Source organism: Leuciscus leuciscus (genome assembly GCF_965113295.1).
Source record: "Leuciscus leuciscus genome assembly, chromosome: 5".
Classification (NCBI taxonomy): domain Eukaryota; kingdom Metazoa; phylum Chordata; class Actinopteri; order Cypriniformes; family Leuciscidae; genus Leuciscus; species Leuciscus leuciscus.
This window is the reverse complement of record NC_138729.1, coordinates 52769305-52786469: the sequence shown is the minus strand read 5'-3', so window position 1 is coordinate 52786469 and position 17165 is coordinate 52769305. Positions and strand designations below refer to the sequence as shown.

Below are 17165 nucleotides of genomic sequence, written 5' to 3'. Positions count from 1 at the left end.
ATAAATCTCAATGTCCAAAAATTGACCCTTGTGACTGGTTTTGTGGTCCAGGGTCACATATATTGACCCACGTTCTGTTTTCTATCATGCAGCGTGCACGTTTGTAATTACATAAGATGAACACAAATCCACCAGCGTTCGACAGAATTAAGTGAATGTGAAGCCAAACCAGCCGCAGTCGGACCACAAGTACCGTTAATAATAACCCAGTCAGGAAACACACGTCTGAACCGGGCCGGTTTCTGGTGTGTGACATCATGTTTGCGCTCTTACATGTTTTTCTGTGTGTAAATGCTGCTGTTGGCTGCCAGTTTATTGGCCTCGGAGAGCTCAGCGATCCGCTGCTCCAGACTCTTCATCTTGTTGTCCATGGCGTTGATGGTCTGTGGAGAGAAACATGCTCAGAATCCAGCATGAGGACACAGATGTGTTTGAAAAACCAGTTTAGAAACATCATTTGTTGCCACTAGTGTTGTAAATTACACACTTGACTTTTAATAACAGGACATCAAAGCCCATAAGATGAGTTCATTAAAACTCAAAAAAATAATGTTTGAAGAATGTCATGGCTGCTAATGATAAACTCTTCATAAGGAAAACTCTATTTGTTAGATGGTGTTCTAGATGCAGTGTCACACGGTGAGCATGTGAGTCTGAGATCAGCCATACGATAGGAGACGCTAATCTAGTTAGCTAAAGTCTAATGGGTTAACTGGATGAAGGGCTGAAGGGCTTGAAAAGGAGAAGAGCGAATCTCATCCCAAATATCAAATGATACATTTATAAATTATGTCTGATTATCATAAATCAAGAAATTATATGATATTTTAATATAATTTACATATAATTTAATGTTTAAAATCAATAGTGATGCACGACATATCGGTATCGATAAATAATGTATTATTTCCTTCAGCTGAGACGCTTCAGATGCGCACTGTTCAACATGATGGTTTTGAATTGCTTGAAATATGATTGGAATCAAGTCTGATATATCGGCTACATAAAATTACATTGAGAACATCATTATAATTGAGTGTTTGGGACGTGGATTTTACTGGTGAGAATTTAATCAGGCTCTCAAAACTTATATATAAATTTGGATTTAGATTTAGATTTATCGGCCGATATATCGGTTATCGGCTTTCAGATATAAAGAATTATCGGTATCGGCCAAAATGTTCATTTGGGTGCATCCCTAAAATTAAACATGTCAACTCACCAGTTAACACATCCATGTATTACCCATGAAGCTTTCTAGACCTGTCATGAGTATCAACTAATCGTCTGGTCGTGGATATGCAAATCTAATCGCAGTTATTTGAGATTGAGTTAAAATTTCAATCACATTTACAAATTTTCAATCACAAATAAGAGAAATTTAAGTGCTTGAACTGCCATCAAATGTTAAAAGAATAAAGAATAAAGTGAAAGAATAAAGAATATAATTATTTATTTTTTTAAGTACACAAAAATATGAATGTTTGTGGGTTTAATCAGACTGTATTATATTATATTATAAATAATTATATAAATATTAATATTGCAGCATTACGGTAAAACATAATTTGTTTTATTATTTTATATATGATTTCAAGCAATCATGTATCGGCTTACACTGTGAGTAACATGAACTAAACAGAATTAAACTGTTAATCGCAATAATTCATAAGACAACTAATCATCAGCACGAAGCTCCTGATGTGACAGGCTTCAGTCTTCCAGTAGTTCAGATGATCAGATGATCTAGTGTCTCTACAGCGAACACGACTGAACCTCAGATGAAGACGAGACACTCACGGCTTTCTGCTCACTGATGAGTTTGCATTTCTCACGCGCCTCTTCCTCGTGTTGAGCTCGTTTCTGCTCCAGACCGTCTTTATCAGCCAGATCTGCCTTCATCTGAGCCTCCAGAACCTGCACACACACACACACACACACACACCGGCATGAACATCGCTCATCAGATCGCCTCACTCAGATACGGATGTGAGTTCTGATTGATAAATTGATCAAATGAGAAGAAATGGATTTGAAACTGATGTTCAGATCAGTGTCGTTCACATTATCATCGAAGAGAAACTTCTCTAAAGTGTTTGTTGTGGCGTTTTTACAGACACTGATTGATTCTTTGTTATCAAATATGACACATTGTACACAAACACAAAGCATTGAAACTACGGTTATCAAGCAAAAATACTTTTTATTCATAGATTTTATTCATTTTTATAGAGTGAGAATAAAAATTTGGCATTTAAACTCTTAAAAAAAGGAAAAGGTCATTGAAGGAACACAACAAACGTTTTGATTAAAGATTATATAATCTATAAACTACCGTTTAAAAGTTTGGAGTTGGTAAGATTATTTAATGTTTTTGAAACTCATCAAACTGCATTTATTTGATCAAAAACACAGTAAAAACTGTGAAATATTATTCTAATGTAAATCATCTGTTCTCTATGTGAATATATAGTAAAGTGTAATTTATTCCTGTGATCAAAGCTGAATTTTCAGCATCATTACTCCAGTCTTCAGTGTCACATGATCCTTCACAAATCATTCTAATATGATGATCTGATGCTCAAGAAACATTTATGATTATTATCAGTGTTGAAAACAGTTATTTACATTTTTATTTCAGGATTCTTTGATGAATAGAAAGTTCAGAAGAAATTTAATTAGAAAAAAATAAATAATAATTTGACGTATTCGTCCGCGCACACGAAAAGCCTGACAAACAGCGTTTCAGTCCTAAACTAAGTTATCTTTCACATCTTATTGCACTTAAACTGTCAAATACACACCAGGTTTATATAAACACAGTCAGTCATGTATTCAGTGAACGTAAACAGTTTGGAGAAAACCAGATGTGGTTCTGAATATTAGACCTGTGCGTTTAGTCTTAAAGTGACAGCAGCCTAATAAACCTGCTTCCGTCTGGGTCATTTATGCTGATCAAACAACAATAGACAGAATAACTTCATGAATTATTAAAGTCTATGTAGTGTTTTATTTCTACATTTATTTATTAAATGTTATTACTTGTATACTACAGTTAAATACACCTACTGTGAAAAAATAAAGCACTGTTTACTTCATTTGTATATTATATTGTATTTGTAATGTGCATCTTTTTCTTTTTTTAATAACAAAGATAAAATAATGAAATAAAGATGTATTTTTTTATATTTATTTAACACTTTCTTAACACTTTTATATTTTGTTAACACTTTCCCCTCCAGCCTTTAACCCTTTAGAACCTGAAGCTAAAATAGGTGTTTTTCACACATTTAGATTTTTTGACTGTACAATTCTAAAACAATGCATATCTTCATGTGCAAGGTGTCATCTTTTTCAGAAAAATATTAGCTTCCAACAAATTACAGTTATTGACCATTATTGTGTGTGGTGAGTTTGTAAATAGAATTTAAAAAGACAAAAATAAAAAAAACTAGAATAAATTTACTGGTTTTTATTTAGAAAAAAACTGAAAAAAAATCATGAACGAAAGAAACCATTCAAAGTTGAAAAATGAACTAATATACATATATACAAGTCTTTTTTGTGACATTGGGTTGCACAGTTTTCATTTAGGACACTTTTTCATACACGCACGCATTCATAGACACGCACACATACACACACACACACACACACACACACACACACACACACACTACATGCCTTAGATGCATGAAAGAGTAACGGCCATCCGCCTCCCAAGTTTAAATAAAAATCATCCCAATCCCCTCTTCTGCTGTCTAACACTTCTTTCACCATGTATTTGTTCGTTTCTTTTAAGCAATCCAACTCTAACTGTAACCTGCCGCGCTTCGTATCTCTGTTAAAATCCTTCCTTCCCGCACTGCTGTCATTTGCAGGCGGAAAGCATGGAATTACCGTAATAAGCCGTATATTGCCGGAAAGCCCATGATGTCTACTGTCAGGGGCAATTTGAATGGTTTTGATAGTGCAAACGGTTAAAGAGTTACAGTTAAATGAATACAGCTTGCTGGTATGTGTCGGCGATGACACAGCTGGTTCTAAAGGGTTAAAAACAAAAGTAGTAGCGATTTTGATCATTTGCACAAGTGCCATGGTCCCCAGAATATTTGGTTGTATGCATATCTGAACATGCAATAAATCAAAAGAAATAACAAACCCTCTGCTTTTAAACAAAAAAACAACCCAATATATTCTAGCTTCATGCATTATGTTCTTATCAACACTTGAATGTGGGTGAGTCATGAACATTTTGAGCCAAAAGCTGAGAAATCTTGTTTTAGTCAAAGACTACATCCGTATCAGAGTCAGAACGATGATCGAAACACAGATCGAGTCCATCAACCACAGCTCGTCCTCGTCAACATTTCATTCGTTAACATTAGGCAGTTTTGATGTATATGCCGTTGAATGCTGATGGCGGGGAAAGAGTTAGCTCGTAAGGCTAGGGAAATTAAATGCTCAGGCACTTACAAAAAAGTCAAACCGGACTAAAAACAAATGGGGATAAAATCATGAATCATGATTTTTCTGAAAGAAATCTTGATGTGATATTTTGCCGAATCTCCCAGCGCTAGTCACTGACAGCTGAACAAAGTAGCGACGCATCCGTCATGTTCCTCTTCCATTAGCAGACTGACTGGCACACATTATTCTGACTGGCATTAGCTTCATTTCTATAGCGTTTTATACAATACATATTGTTTTTTCAAAGCAGCTTCACAATAATAAACGGGAAAATAACAGAATCAAATGAAGCATCAATTATGATGCTGTAAAGCAGCTCTAAGACGACGTGTGTCATTACTCCAGGGTTCAGGCAGATTCTGTCAAATCAAATTCCAGGACTATTTAGGACCTTTCAAGCACTACTTTTTAGGTTTTCAAGAATTACAATCAGAGATTGCATTTATCAAACAACATCTTTATTATCTTTCAAATCCTAAAAAAAGTTAAATAGATGAACTAATAAATTACTAATAATTGCACATGCAAATGCCATTGAAAGGATACTATGACAAAGATATTGCTTCCCTTATTGAAACTGATTCCCCCATGAAAATATGATTGACCTGAAGAATAAAAGCTGTATCATATACTTGGATAATTAGTTTAGTTTAGAGTTTTATTTATCCCCGTGGGGCAATTAGTTTGAGCTTACATGTTGCCTCACATAAAACACTGATCACACACATTCAAATACATAAATACTTAAAAATGTTAAACTTTGACTTAAAAAAAAATAAATCACCAACATTTATTACATAGACGTATTGCTTCAGGCACAAAGGTAAATTTATAGCGATTTGTTGAACATTTAATTGCCCTTAGACATCCCAGCCCTAGCCCAGGGGCATATGTTAACAATATTTGTTCTTTGTAGACGATGATGAAAACCAACAAATAAAAGAAAAAGACAGGATACTTTCAACAAATGAAATATAAAATGACTTAAGAACAACTCTCTGTACATTAAGAGAATTAAGCTTTCTCAGCACGAACAGTCTTTGGTGGGACTTTTTGATAATTGCATCAGAATTTTGGTAAAACTTTAACTTATCAAAAACCGTTTCTAGGTACTTATGTAAGGGTTAATGCCCTTCGATGTGTCCATTGTCAGGTATTAATGGACGACGGCGAGGCGTGAACCGTCCGACGCGCAGCGGAGGTCCATTACTACCTGACACTGGACACCTCGAAGGGCATTAACCCGCTTATACCATGGTCACTTGCCAAATAACACATTTTTAAAACATTAGTTTATATTTTAATTAGTTTTACAATCAAAATCTAAAGTTTTTACAAACAATAACTTGGTTTCCCTGGTTACGCCTGACGGAGATATTTATAGTCCGCTCAGCTCGTAGAACCCTTCAGTTTACTGCCTGTTGCTATGGTTACTCACAGCTGATGTAGCCAGCTCATTTATTTATTCATTTCGAACGGTAGACAGTCAGTTTCACCAGAACTCCTTTACTAGGTGTCCTCTATCACTTTATAATGGACACCCTGCAGCCAATCAGAATCGAGTATTCACCCAGACCATGGTATCAATTGCTTTACTTCCTCCACATGTGTGCGATTAATGAGGATAAGTTGAAGTGCCAATGTTCTCCTACTAAAATTAATTATTATCTCTTTAGTTTTTGAAACATTCAGATCTAGTTTCATACTATCTAGTCGAGCAATATCACACTCATAGCCATGCGAAATGCTTCTATATCTTTTATCAGTCGGGCGGCAGCGTTACATTTTGTGCGAAAAGATTGTTTCATCGATAAAATGAAACAGTAATTTCAAATATATTGTGTTTCAATAATTCAAGCACGTTTCATTTAGAGGAGACCTAGAGATCCCGTACAGAAAAACAAGCTTTGGACAAACTGTTCTGTCTATCAGAGGAGGTCACTTCTGGAACAGCCTCCCAACAAACATTAGAGAACGTCCCACTTACTGCACATTTAACAGCACCTTAAATAGTTTCTTAAACAGTTCCCAGTTATGTCCTCATTTTGACTAATGTTATTGATGTAATGTAAATCTGTCTGAATGCGTGCTAATGTACTTCTTGCCTGATACTGTATATTGTCATATCCTTTCGCGTTGAATATTGTCATATTATCTTTCTGTGTTGTTGTCCTCCTGCCTCGGGACTACAGGTGAGAATTAGCATTTATGCTATAACCTAGCTCATTTACAGTCTGTACAGAAGTGTAAGATTGTTCATTAATGTGCACTGTCCCAAATAAATAAATAAATGAAGTACCTCTTCATAAATACGGCTGTTTTCAAGGGTTTTCCAGGACTTACATTTGAGAAAGTCAGAATCAAGCACTTTAATCACCCTGTACGAACCCTAATGAAATAACGAGCTCAGTCCAGCTATGAGCAGCTCTACAGAAGACACTACTGTGTGTGTTTGTTCATCTCAGCTCAAACTTTACCTTGATTTTGTCCTCGTAGAGCCGCTCTTTCTGCACCAGATGAGCTTCCATCCTCTGAGCCGTCGCCTGCGTGTCCCGCAAGTTTTCCTCCAGCTCCTAAACACACACACACACACACACACACACACACACACACACACACACACAGCCCAGCGTCAGGTAACACACACACACACCCAGTGCTGTTTTAAAACCCCATCAGCAGGAGAAGTGCAGAGATGGACTTGCTTTGAGAAGCCGTGTGCTGGTGGACGGGACGGCCTGAAGGTGTGTGTGTTCCTCATCGAGAGGTGAAGAGGTGTGTGTGTGTGGCAGCAGATGGGACATCTTGTTAGTGTGAGTGTGTGTGTGTTCTGTTGTTATATGCTAATCTGCAGGAAACTCAGATGCACAAGGATGACGGTGCAAAGACAAACGTGAAGAGGGACCTGAGTGTGTGTGTGTGTGTGTGTGTGCGGTCAGCTGGTTAAGGAGGCGTGTTAGTGGTTTAATCTTTGCTAGTCTGATCCGTCTCTCTCACCAGTATCTTCTCAGCCATCTGTTGGATCTGTTGGGATTTGGTCTGGATGTCGTCCTTCAGTTTATTCTCTCGGCGCTCCACCATCTCCAGACGCTTCACTTGGTTTTCCAAAGTCTTTCTGCCCTCCTGACAGGAGCAAAGTGATGATTTAACACTTATTACAGGTTCAGGAATAAAACGGTCTAATTCACATTACACACCAAAATCACAAGTAAGAAATGATATTTCTCATAAAGAAAATTAAACCTGTTAAGATTTTTTTGCATTGAATTTTCATGACAATTAAGCATATTTAGCGTATTTCAATATGTGTATATCATAATTACTGTAATTCAAATATGTATTAGAGCAAAACAATGTTTTATAATATAATGCAATAAAATACTGTATTAAAGTAATGAGCTCTAATAATAATCATTTGTAACACTTTTCAATAAGGTTAACATTAATGTATTAACTATCATAACTTACTATGATCAATACATTTGTTACTGTATTTGTTAATCTTTGTTAATGTTAGTTAATAAAAATACAGCTCTTCATTGTTAGTTCATGCTAGTTCACAGTGCATTAACTAATGTTGACAATATTTGAATAAAGTATTAGTAAATGTTGAGATTAACATTAACAAAGATTAATAAATGCTGTATACGTGCAGTTCATTATTAGTGCATGTTAACTAATGAACCTTATTGTAATGTGTTACCTAATCATTACTGAGAATATGACAAAACTGACAAGTAAAACATCCAGATTTATTACATCAATGAAAATTAGTAGTAAACGAGGCTAATTGTCATTCAAGTCAATAAACCAATCACTTTACAATAAGGTCCCGTTAGTTAACATTGGCTAATGCATTAACTAGCGATGATGAGCAATGCATTTGATCAGACATTAGTCTCTCATGAGGAACAGTCTCAGCTAATAACTGCTTTAACTCTCTCTTCTACCAGTCCCACAATGCACCAGCAGCGGTGTAATGTTCATGATGTGTTAGCCTAGCATGTCTGAGTGAGCGCTGTACCTCGGTCTCCCGCAGGCGTCTGCGCAGGGTGTCACTGGGGTCAGATTTACTGCGCAGACGCTCCAGCTCTCGCTCCAGACGCTCTTTGGCCTGACGGATGTTCTGCAGAAGCTCTGTGGCTTCAGTGCTCGCCTTCACCGCCTGCGGGGTCAGAGGTCACACATGTAGCACTATGAACTGCATTATATACACGTGTAGTTCTAGGCCAAGAGGTCAATCTATGACCTTTAGATCCTCTGTCCATTCAAACATGCTTGTGTTTGTGTGCAACAAAATTACAGTAACTATTTAATTAATATTAATATACAGTATAATGTAACAGACAGGCATTTTCTGACACTAGAACATTCATATTACACATCAAAATCAAGCGAAATTATATTACACATAAATAAATTAAACTTTTTTTGTTGCTTTGTGACATTATTTTCATGAAATTAAGCACATTTAACCTCAAATCACTATATTTCTAATATGCATTGAAGTAAAACAGATCATGGTAGTATTTGCTGTACTTAATACATAAAAAAAAAAAAAAAAAAAATTAATACTTTTATTCATCAAGGACACATTAAACTGATCAAAAGTGACATTTATAATGTTACAAAAGATTCTATTTCAAATAAATGCTGTACTTTTGAACTTTCTATTCATCAAAGATAAAACGTATGACAGTTTCCACATAAATATCTGTTTTCAATCTTGATTATAATCATAAAGAGCATCAAATCATCATATTAGAATGATTTGTGAAGGATCATGAGACACTGAAGACTGGAGTAATGATGCTGAAAATGCAGATTTGATCACAGGATATAAATTACACTTTACTATACATTTACATTGAAAACATATATTTAAAATTGTAATAATATTTCACATTTTTTACTGTATATACTGTACTTTCAATCGAATGAACCAGAAGACACACGGTACCTTAGAGAGCTTGTCCTGCAGCTCCTGGATCTTCAGCTGCTGTTCGGCGTTGGTCTGAAACACAGAATCCTCATGAAGTCACTCTTATTACACACACTGTGACGATCACAGCAGACGAGTGTGTAATTACAGGAAATTAAACGTCAGCGCATGTTAAGTCATTGATGAACTGATTCAAAGAGACGTTTAGCAGCAGGACGGCGAGGAAACTACAGAGATGATCACATGAAGTGCGTCTAAAACTACTATAAACTGTGATTTATCGCTCACTATATCATGTATTAATGTCATTATTTATTTATTTTTAATTGGCATCAGGATGATGTTGAACACAAGTAATATTAAGGCTTTTGTGTTTCACTGCAAACCGTAAAACTCTTCATTTGACAGGATTCAAAGTATCCTACAGAACAAGCCCATCATAATGCACACACACAAAACAAAAATAAAAAAATACATAAATATATATTAAATAAATAAAATAAAAGGATGGCTCTGTGTATGGCCCAAGATGGAAAATAAAATAAAACATTAAATTAAACAAGAAATAAAATATATAAAATAAAAAGAGCTTTCTCTGTATATGGTCCAAGATGGAAAATAAAAATGTAAAATTTAATTAAACAAGAAATAAAAAAAGAAATCTAATAATTTAAAATAAAATAATAAAATAAAACATTACATTAAACAAGAAATAAAATATATAAAATAAAATGAGCTTATGGCCCAAGAATGGAAAATAAAATGTAACAAAATATAAAATAAAATATAAATAAAATAATAATAATAATAATAAACCCTAAAAAGTTATTAGGTCAAGTGCCATGTTATTGGTAAACTACCCTGCATCTATCTACAGCTCTGGTCATGAATGTCTGTCTATATGCCGAGTATCAGTAGTGCTTGAATGTCTGGTATTAATAGATGAGCTTATCATCACATTTTATAAAAACATTTATTCACGCAGAAGAGTGTCCTCTCAAAATGAAACTACTTGACCGGAGAGAGATTTCAGTATGAAGAGCGAAGTGAGCATCATTGAGGATGATTGACACACACACACACACACACACACACAATAATTGTCCATGAGTTAAAGACTGTATTATTTTCTGTGGTTTTGGAGGTCTAGAAATCACAAATTTGAACCTGATATAAATGAGCTGGTTCATTAATAATAATAATAATTTAGCAGCAGTGTGATGTTACTGTGACGGCTCTGTGGACTGGCATCATGAGATCAGTTTAAAGCCCACAGGGACGTCCAGTCGCTTAGAGTCGTTTGAGTCAAATCTGATGACGGATGAATTATTGAGACTGTGCTTTAATTATTCACTCAGAGGGACACCAGCAGATTTCTGATGAACTTCAGTCGTCGTGTGTTTGATGGAGATTTGTACCTTGTCGAGTTTAGAGAGCAGCTCCTCCACCTCCGCTTTCCCCTGTTCCTTCGCCTGGACACACAAACACTCACAATCACACGACAGGATCATAAATGACACGTCAGCATTCTCTGAGTAGATATCAGCAATATATCCACTCATGCACATTATCGGTCATTAGCGTGTACATGTACAGGGATGCACCGATGTAACAGACAATAATCAGAATATTATTTTCACTATCAGTGGATTGTTTAGAAACAGCCAATGATCAGGGCCGGTTATATCCTGACAATCGAAAGGGAGCAGAAAAACATCTTTATACTCATAAAAACTCACACTGTGTGTAAAGAACATCTCTCTAGAGTTTAATTATGGGCTCTGAATCAGCCGTAGTTCAAGCCAGGATTGTCAGATTGCGGTTAAAACACTGTTTGTAACTCCTCCCATCCGACAATCACAGAGAGCTTTCATTACTTCTGATACGAAACAAAGTCTCAGCTTTCAAATTCAGTCCGTGTGCGAGTCCGTGTGCGAGTGAGTGTAAGCGTGTGCATGAGTGTGAGTTTGTGTGTGTGCGAGTGTGTGTGCGTGTACAAGTGATTAAAAGCGTGCGTGCGAGTGTGAGTTTGTGTGTGTGCGAGTGATTGTAAGCGTGTGCGCGTGAGTGTAAGCGTGTGCATGAGTGTGAGTTTGTGTGTGTGCGAGTGTGTGTGCGTGTACAAGTGATTAAAAGCGTGCGCGCGAGTGTGAGTTTGTGTGTGCTAGTGTGTGCGTGTGTGTGCGCGAGTGTGAGTTTGTGTGTGTGCGAGTGATTGTAAGCGTGTGCGCGAGTGTGAGTGTGCAAGTGATTGTAAGCGTGTGCGCAAGTTTGAGTTTGTGTGTGTGCAAGTGTGTGTGCAAGTGATTAAAAGCGTGTGCGAGTTTGTGTGTGCGAGAGTGATTGTAAGCGTGTGCGTGAGTTTGAGTTTGTGTGTGTGCAAGTGATTAAAAGCGTGTGCGCGTGTGTGAGTTTGTGTGTGTGCGAGTGATTGTAAGCGTGTGCGCGAGTTTGAGTGTGTGCGCGTGTGCGAGTGCAAGTGCAAGTGATTAAAAGCGTGTGCGCGAGTGTGTGCAAGTGATTAAAAGCGTGCGCGAGTTTGAGTTTGTGTGTGTGCGAGTGATTGTAAGCGTGTGCGCGAGTTTGAGTGTGTGCGCGTGCGAGAGTGTGCGAGTGCAACTGATTAAAAGCGTGTGCACGAGTGTGACTGTGTGTGTGCAAGTGATTAAAAGCGTGTGCGCGAGTGTGAGTTTGTGTGTGTGCAAGTGATTAAAAGCGTGTGCGCGAGTGTGAGTTTGTGTGTGTGCAAGTGATTAAAAGCGTGTGTGCAAGTGTGAGTTTGTGTGTGTGCGAGTGAGAGTGTGTGTGTGCAAGTGATTAAAAGCGTGCGCGAGTGTGAGTGTGTGCGAGTGCAAGTGATTAAAGCGTGTGCGCGAGTATGAGTTTGTGTATGTGCGAGTGATTAAAAGCGTGTGCGCAAGTGTGAGTGTGTGTGTGCGAGTGATTGTAAACGTGTGCCAAGTGATTGTAAGCGTGTGCGCGAGTTTGAGTTTGTGTGTGTGCAAGTGTGTGTGCAAGTGATTAAAAGCGTGCGCGTGTGACTGTGTGTGCAAGTGATTAAAAGCGTGTGTGCGAGTGTGAGTTTGTGTGTGTGCAAGTGATTAAAAGCGTGTGCGCGAGTGAGTTTGTGCGCGTGTGCGAGTGCAAGTGATTAAAAGCGTGTGCACGAGTGTGACTGTGTGTGTGCAAGTGATTAAAAGCGTGTGCGCGAGTGTGAGTTTGTGTGTGTGCAAGTGATTAAAAGCGTGTGCGCGAGTGTGAGTTTGTGTGTGCAAGTGATTGTAAGCGTGTGTGCGAGTGCAAGTGATTAAAAGCGTGTGCACGAGTATGACTGTGTGTGCAAGTGATTAAAAGCGTGTGCGCGAATGTGAGTTTGTGTGTGTGCAAGTGATTAAAAGCGTGTGCGAGTTTGTGTGTGTGCGAGTGATTAAAAGCTTGTGCGCATGTGAGAGTTTGTGTGTGTGCGAGTGATTGTAAGCGTGTGCGCGAGATTGAGTGTGCGCGTGTGCGAGAGTGTGTGCAAGTGTAAGTGATTAAAAGCGTGTGCACGAGTGTGACTTTGTGTGTGTGCAAGTGATTAAAAGCATGTGCACGAGTGTGAGTTTGTGTGTGTGCAAGTGATTAAAAGCGTGTGCGCGAGTGTGAGTGTGTGTGTGCGAGTGATTAAAGCGTGTGCGCGAGTGTGAGTTTGTGTGTGTGCAAGTGATTAAAAGCGTGTGTGCAAGTGTGAGTTTGTGTGTGTGCGAGTGAGAGTGTGTGTGTGCAAGTGATTAAAAGCGTGTGCACGAGTGTGACTTTGTGTGTGTGCAAGTGATTAAAAGCATGTGCACGAGTGTGAGTTTGTGTGTGTGCAAGTGATTAAAAGCGTGTGCGCGAGTGTGAGTTTGTGTGTGTGCGAGTGATTAAAGCGTGTGCGCGAGTGTGAGTTTGTGTGTGTGCAAGTGATTGTAAGCGTGTGCGCGAGTTTGAGTGTGTGCGCGTGTGCGAGAGTGTGAGAGTGTGTGCGAGTGCAAGTGATTAAAAGCGTGTGCGCGAGTGTGAGTTTGTGTGTGTGCGAGTGATTAAAAGCGTGTGCGCGAGTGTGAGTTTGTGTGTGTGCGAGTGATTAAAAGCGTGTGCGCGAGTGTGAGTTTGTGTGTGTGCAAATGATTAAAAGCGTGTGCGCGAGTGTGAGTTTGTGTGTGTGCAAGTGATTAAAAGCGTGTGCGCGAGTGTGAGTTTGTGTGTGTGTGCGAGTGATTAAAAGCATGTGCGCGTGTGTGAGTTTGTGTGTGTGCGAGTGATTGTAAGCGTGTGCGCGAGATTGAGTGTGTGCGCATGTGCGAGAGTGTGTGCGAGTGCAAGTGATTAAAAGCGTGTGCGCGAGTGTGAGTTTGTGTGTGTGCAAATGATTAAAAGCGTGTGCGCGAGTGTGAGTTTGTGTGTGTGCAAGTGATTAAAAGCGTGTGCGCGAGTGTGAGTTTGTGTGTGTGTGCGAGTGATTAAAAGCATGTGCGCATGTGTGAGTTTGTGTGTGTGCGAGTGATTGTAAGCGTGTGCGCGAGATTGAGTGTGTGCGCATGTGCGAGAGTGTGTGCGAGTGCAAGTGATTAAAAGCGTGTGCGCGAGTGTGAGTTTGTGTGTGTGCGAGTGATTGTAAGCGTGTGCGCGAGTGTAAGTGTGCAAGTGATTGTAAGCGTGTGCGCAAGTTTGAGTTTGTGTGTGTGCAAGTGTGTGTGCAAGTGATTAAAAGCGTGTGCGAGTTTGTGTGTGCGAGAGTGATTGTAAGCGTGTGCGTGAGTTTGAGTTTGTGTGTGTGCAAGTGATTAAAAGCGTGTGCGCGTGTGTGAGTTTGTGTGTGTGCGAGTGATTGTAAGCGTGTGCGCGAGTTTGAGTGTGTGCGCGTGTGCGAGTGCAAGTGCAAGTGATTAAAAGCGTGTGCGCGAGTGTGTGCAAGTGATTAAAAGCGTGCGCGAGTTTGAGTTTGTGTGTGTGCGAGTGATTGTAAGCGTGTGCGCGAGTTTGAGTGTGTGCGCGTGCGAGAGTGTGCGAGTGCAACTGATTAAAAGCGTGTGCACGAGTGTGACTGTGTGTGTGCAAGTGATTAAAAGCGTGTGCGCGAGTGTGAGTTTGTGTGTGTGCAAGTGATTAAAAGCGTGTGCGCGAGTGTGAGTTTGTGTGTGTGCAAGTGATTAAAAGCGTGTGTGCAAGTGTGAGTTTGTGTGTGTGCGAGTGAGAGTGTGTGTGTGCAAGTGATTAAAAGCGTGCGCGAGTGTGAGTGTGTGCGAGTGCAAGTGATTAAAGCGTGTGCGCGAGTATGAGTTTGTGTATGTGCGAGTGATTAAAAGCGTGTGCGCAAGTGTGAGTGTGTGTGTGCGAGTGATTGTAAACGTGTGCCAAGTGATTGTAAGCGTGTGCGCGAGTTTGAGTTTGTGTGTGTGCAAGTGTGTGTGCAAGTGATTAAAAGCGTGCGCGTGTGACTGTGTGTGCAAGTGATTAAAAGCGTGTGTGCGAGTGTGAGTTTGTGTGTGTGCAAGTGATTAAAAGCGTGTGCGCGAGTGAGTTTGTGCGCGTGTGCGAGTGCAAGTGATTAAAAGCGTGTGCACGAGTGTGACTGTGTGTGTGCAAGTGATTAAAAGCGTGTGCGCGAGTGTGAGTTTGTGTGTGTGCAAGTGATTAAAAGCGTGTGCGCGAGTGTGAGTTTGTGTGTGTGCAAGTGATTGTAAGCGTGTGTGCGAGTGCAAGTGATTAAAAGCGTGTGCACGAGTGTGACTGTGTGTGCAAGTGATTAAAAGCGTGTGCGCGAATGTGAGTTTGTGTGTGTGCAAGTGATTAAAAGCGTGTGCGAGTTTGTGTGTGTGCGAGTGATTAAAAGCTTGTGCGCATGTGAGAGTTTGTGTGTGTGCGAGTGATTGTAAGCGTGTGCGCGAGATTGAGTGTGCGCGTGTGCGAGAGTGTGTGCAAGTGTAAGTGATTAAAAGCGTGTGCACGAGTGTGACTTTGTGTGTGTGCAAGTGATTAAAAGCATGTGCACGAGTGTGAGTTTGTGTGTGTGCAAGTGATTAAAAGCGTGTGCGCGAGTGTGAGTGTGTGTGTGCGAGTGATTAAAGCGTGTGCGCGAGTGTGAGTTTGTGTGTGTGCAAGTGATTAAAAGCGTGTGTGCAAGTGTGAGTTTGTGTGTGTGCGAGTGAGAGTGTGTGTGTGCAAGTGATTAAAAGCGTGTGCGCGAGTGTGAGTTTGTGTGTGTGCGAGTGATTAAAGCGTGTGCGCGAGTGTGAGTTTGTGTGTGTGCAAGTGATTGTAAGCGTGTGCGCGAGTTTGAGTGTGTGCGCGTGTGCGAGAGTGTGAGAGTGTGTGCGAGTGCAAGTGATTAAAAGCGTGTGCGCGAGTGTGAGTTTGTGTGTGTGCGAGTGATTAAAAGCGTGTGCGCGAGTGTGAGTTTGTGTGTGTGCGAGTGATTAAAAGCGTGTGCGCGAGTGTGAGTTTGTGTGTGTGCAAGTGATTAAAAGCGTGTGCGCGAGTGTGAGTTTGTGTGTGTGTGCGAGTGATTAAAAGCATGTGCGCGTGTGTGAGTTTGTGTGTGTGCGAGTGATTGTAAGCGTGTGCGCAAGTTTGAGTATGTGCGCATGTGCGAGAGTGTGTGCGAGTGCAAGTGATTAAAAGCGTGTGCGCGAGTGTGAGTTTGTGTGTGTGTGCGTGTGTGCGCAAATGATTGTAAGCGTGTGCGTGAGTTTGTGTGTGTGCGCGTGCAAGTGATTAAAAGCGTGTGCGCGAGTGTGAGTTTGTGTGTGTGTGCGTGTGTGCGCAAATGATTGTAAGCGTGTGCGTGAGTTTGTGTGTGCGCGAGTGCTTGTAAGCGTGTGCGCGAGTGTGAGTTTGTGTGTGTGCAAGTGATTAAAAGCGAGTGTGAGTTTGTGTGTGTGCGAGTGATTAAAAACATGTGCGCGTGTGTGAGTTTGTGTGTGTGCGAGTGATTGTAAGCGTGTGCGCGAGTGTGAGTTTGTGTGTGTGCGAGTGATTAAAAGCATGTGCGCGAGTGTGAGTTTGTGTGTGTGCAAGTGATTAAAAGCGTGTGCGCAAGTGTGAGTTTGTGTGTGTGTGCGAGTGATTAAAAACATGTGCGCGTGTGTGAGTTTGTGTGTGTGCGAGTGATTGTAAGTGTGTGTGCGAGTGATTGTAAGCGTGTGCGCGAGTGTGAGTTTGTGTGTGTGCGAGTGATTAAAAGCATGTGCGCGTGTGTGTTTGTGTGTGTGCGAGTGATTAAAAGCGTGTGCGCGTGTGAGTTTGTGTGTGTGCGAGTGATTGTAAGCGGGTGCGCGAGATTGAGTGTGTGCGCATGTGCGAGAGTATGTGCGAGTGATTAAAAGCGTGTGCACGAGTGTGACTGTGTGTGTGTGCAAGTGATTAAAAGCGTGTGCGTGAGTGTGAGTTTGTGTGTGTGCGCGCGTGTGTGTGCAAGTGATTAAAAGCGTGTGCGTGAGTTTGAGTTTGTGTATGTGCGCGTGCAAGTGATTAAAAGCGTGTGTGAGTTTGTGTGTGCGCGAGTGCTTGTAAGCGTGTGCGCGAGTTTGAGTGTGTTTGCGTGTGCGAGAGTGTGTGCGAGTGCTTGTAAGAGTGTGCGCGAGTTTGAGTTTGTGTGTGCGAGTGCAAGTGATTAAAAGCGTGTGCACGAGTGTGAGTTTGTGTTCGCGAGTGTGAGTTTGTGTGTGTGTGTGTGTGCAAATGTGCACCTGTGTGTGTGTGTGTGTGTGTGTGAGTGAGAGAATGTGTGCCT

At 40.3% G+C, this 17165-nt stretch overlaps 1 protein-coding gene and 1 long non-coding RNA gene across 6 annotated transcripts in view; one reads left to right on the top strand and one right to left on the bottom strand.

Moving 5' to 3' along the window:
* Positions 1-17165, bottom strand: part of cita (citron rho-interacting serine/threonine kinase a) — a 139165-nt gene that overhangs the window by 53012 nt on the left and 68988 nt on the right. For all 5 annotated transcript variants that reach the window (XM_082171199.1, XM_082171200.1, XM_082171202.1 and 2 more), the window contains exons 15-21: positions 10831-10884; positions 9431-9484; positions 8495-8635; positions 7468-7593; positions 6948-7043; positions 1801-1917; positions 274-383 (exon numbers count right to left, since the gene is read on the bottom strand). In XM_082171199.1, the coding sequence (XP_082027325.1) occupies positions 274-383; positions 1801-1917; positions 6948-7043; positions 7468-7593; positions 8495-8635; positions 9431-9484; positions 10831-10884 (698 nt within the window). The remainder of the gene's footprint in view (positions 1-273; positions 384-1800; positions 1918-6947; positions 7044-7467; positions 7594-8494; positions 8636-9430; positions 9485-10830; positions 10885-17165) is intronic.
* The window catches only part of LOC309499861, a 128990-nt gene that overhangs the window by 94775 nt on the left and 17050 nt on the right, over positions 1-17165 (top strand). The window contains exon 2 of the long non-coding RNA XR_014206373.1: positions 922-1190. This is a non-coding gene — a long non-coding RNA (uncharacterized lncRNA). The remainder of the gene's footprint in view (positions 1-921; positions 1191-17165) is intronic.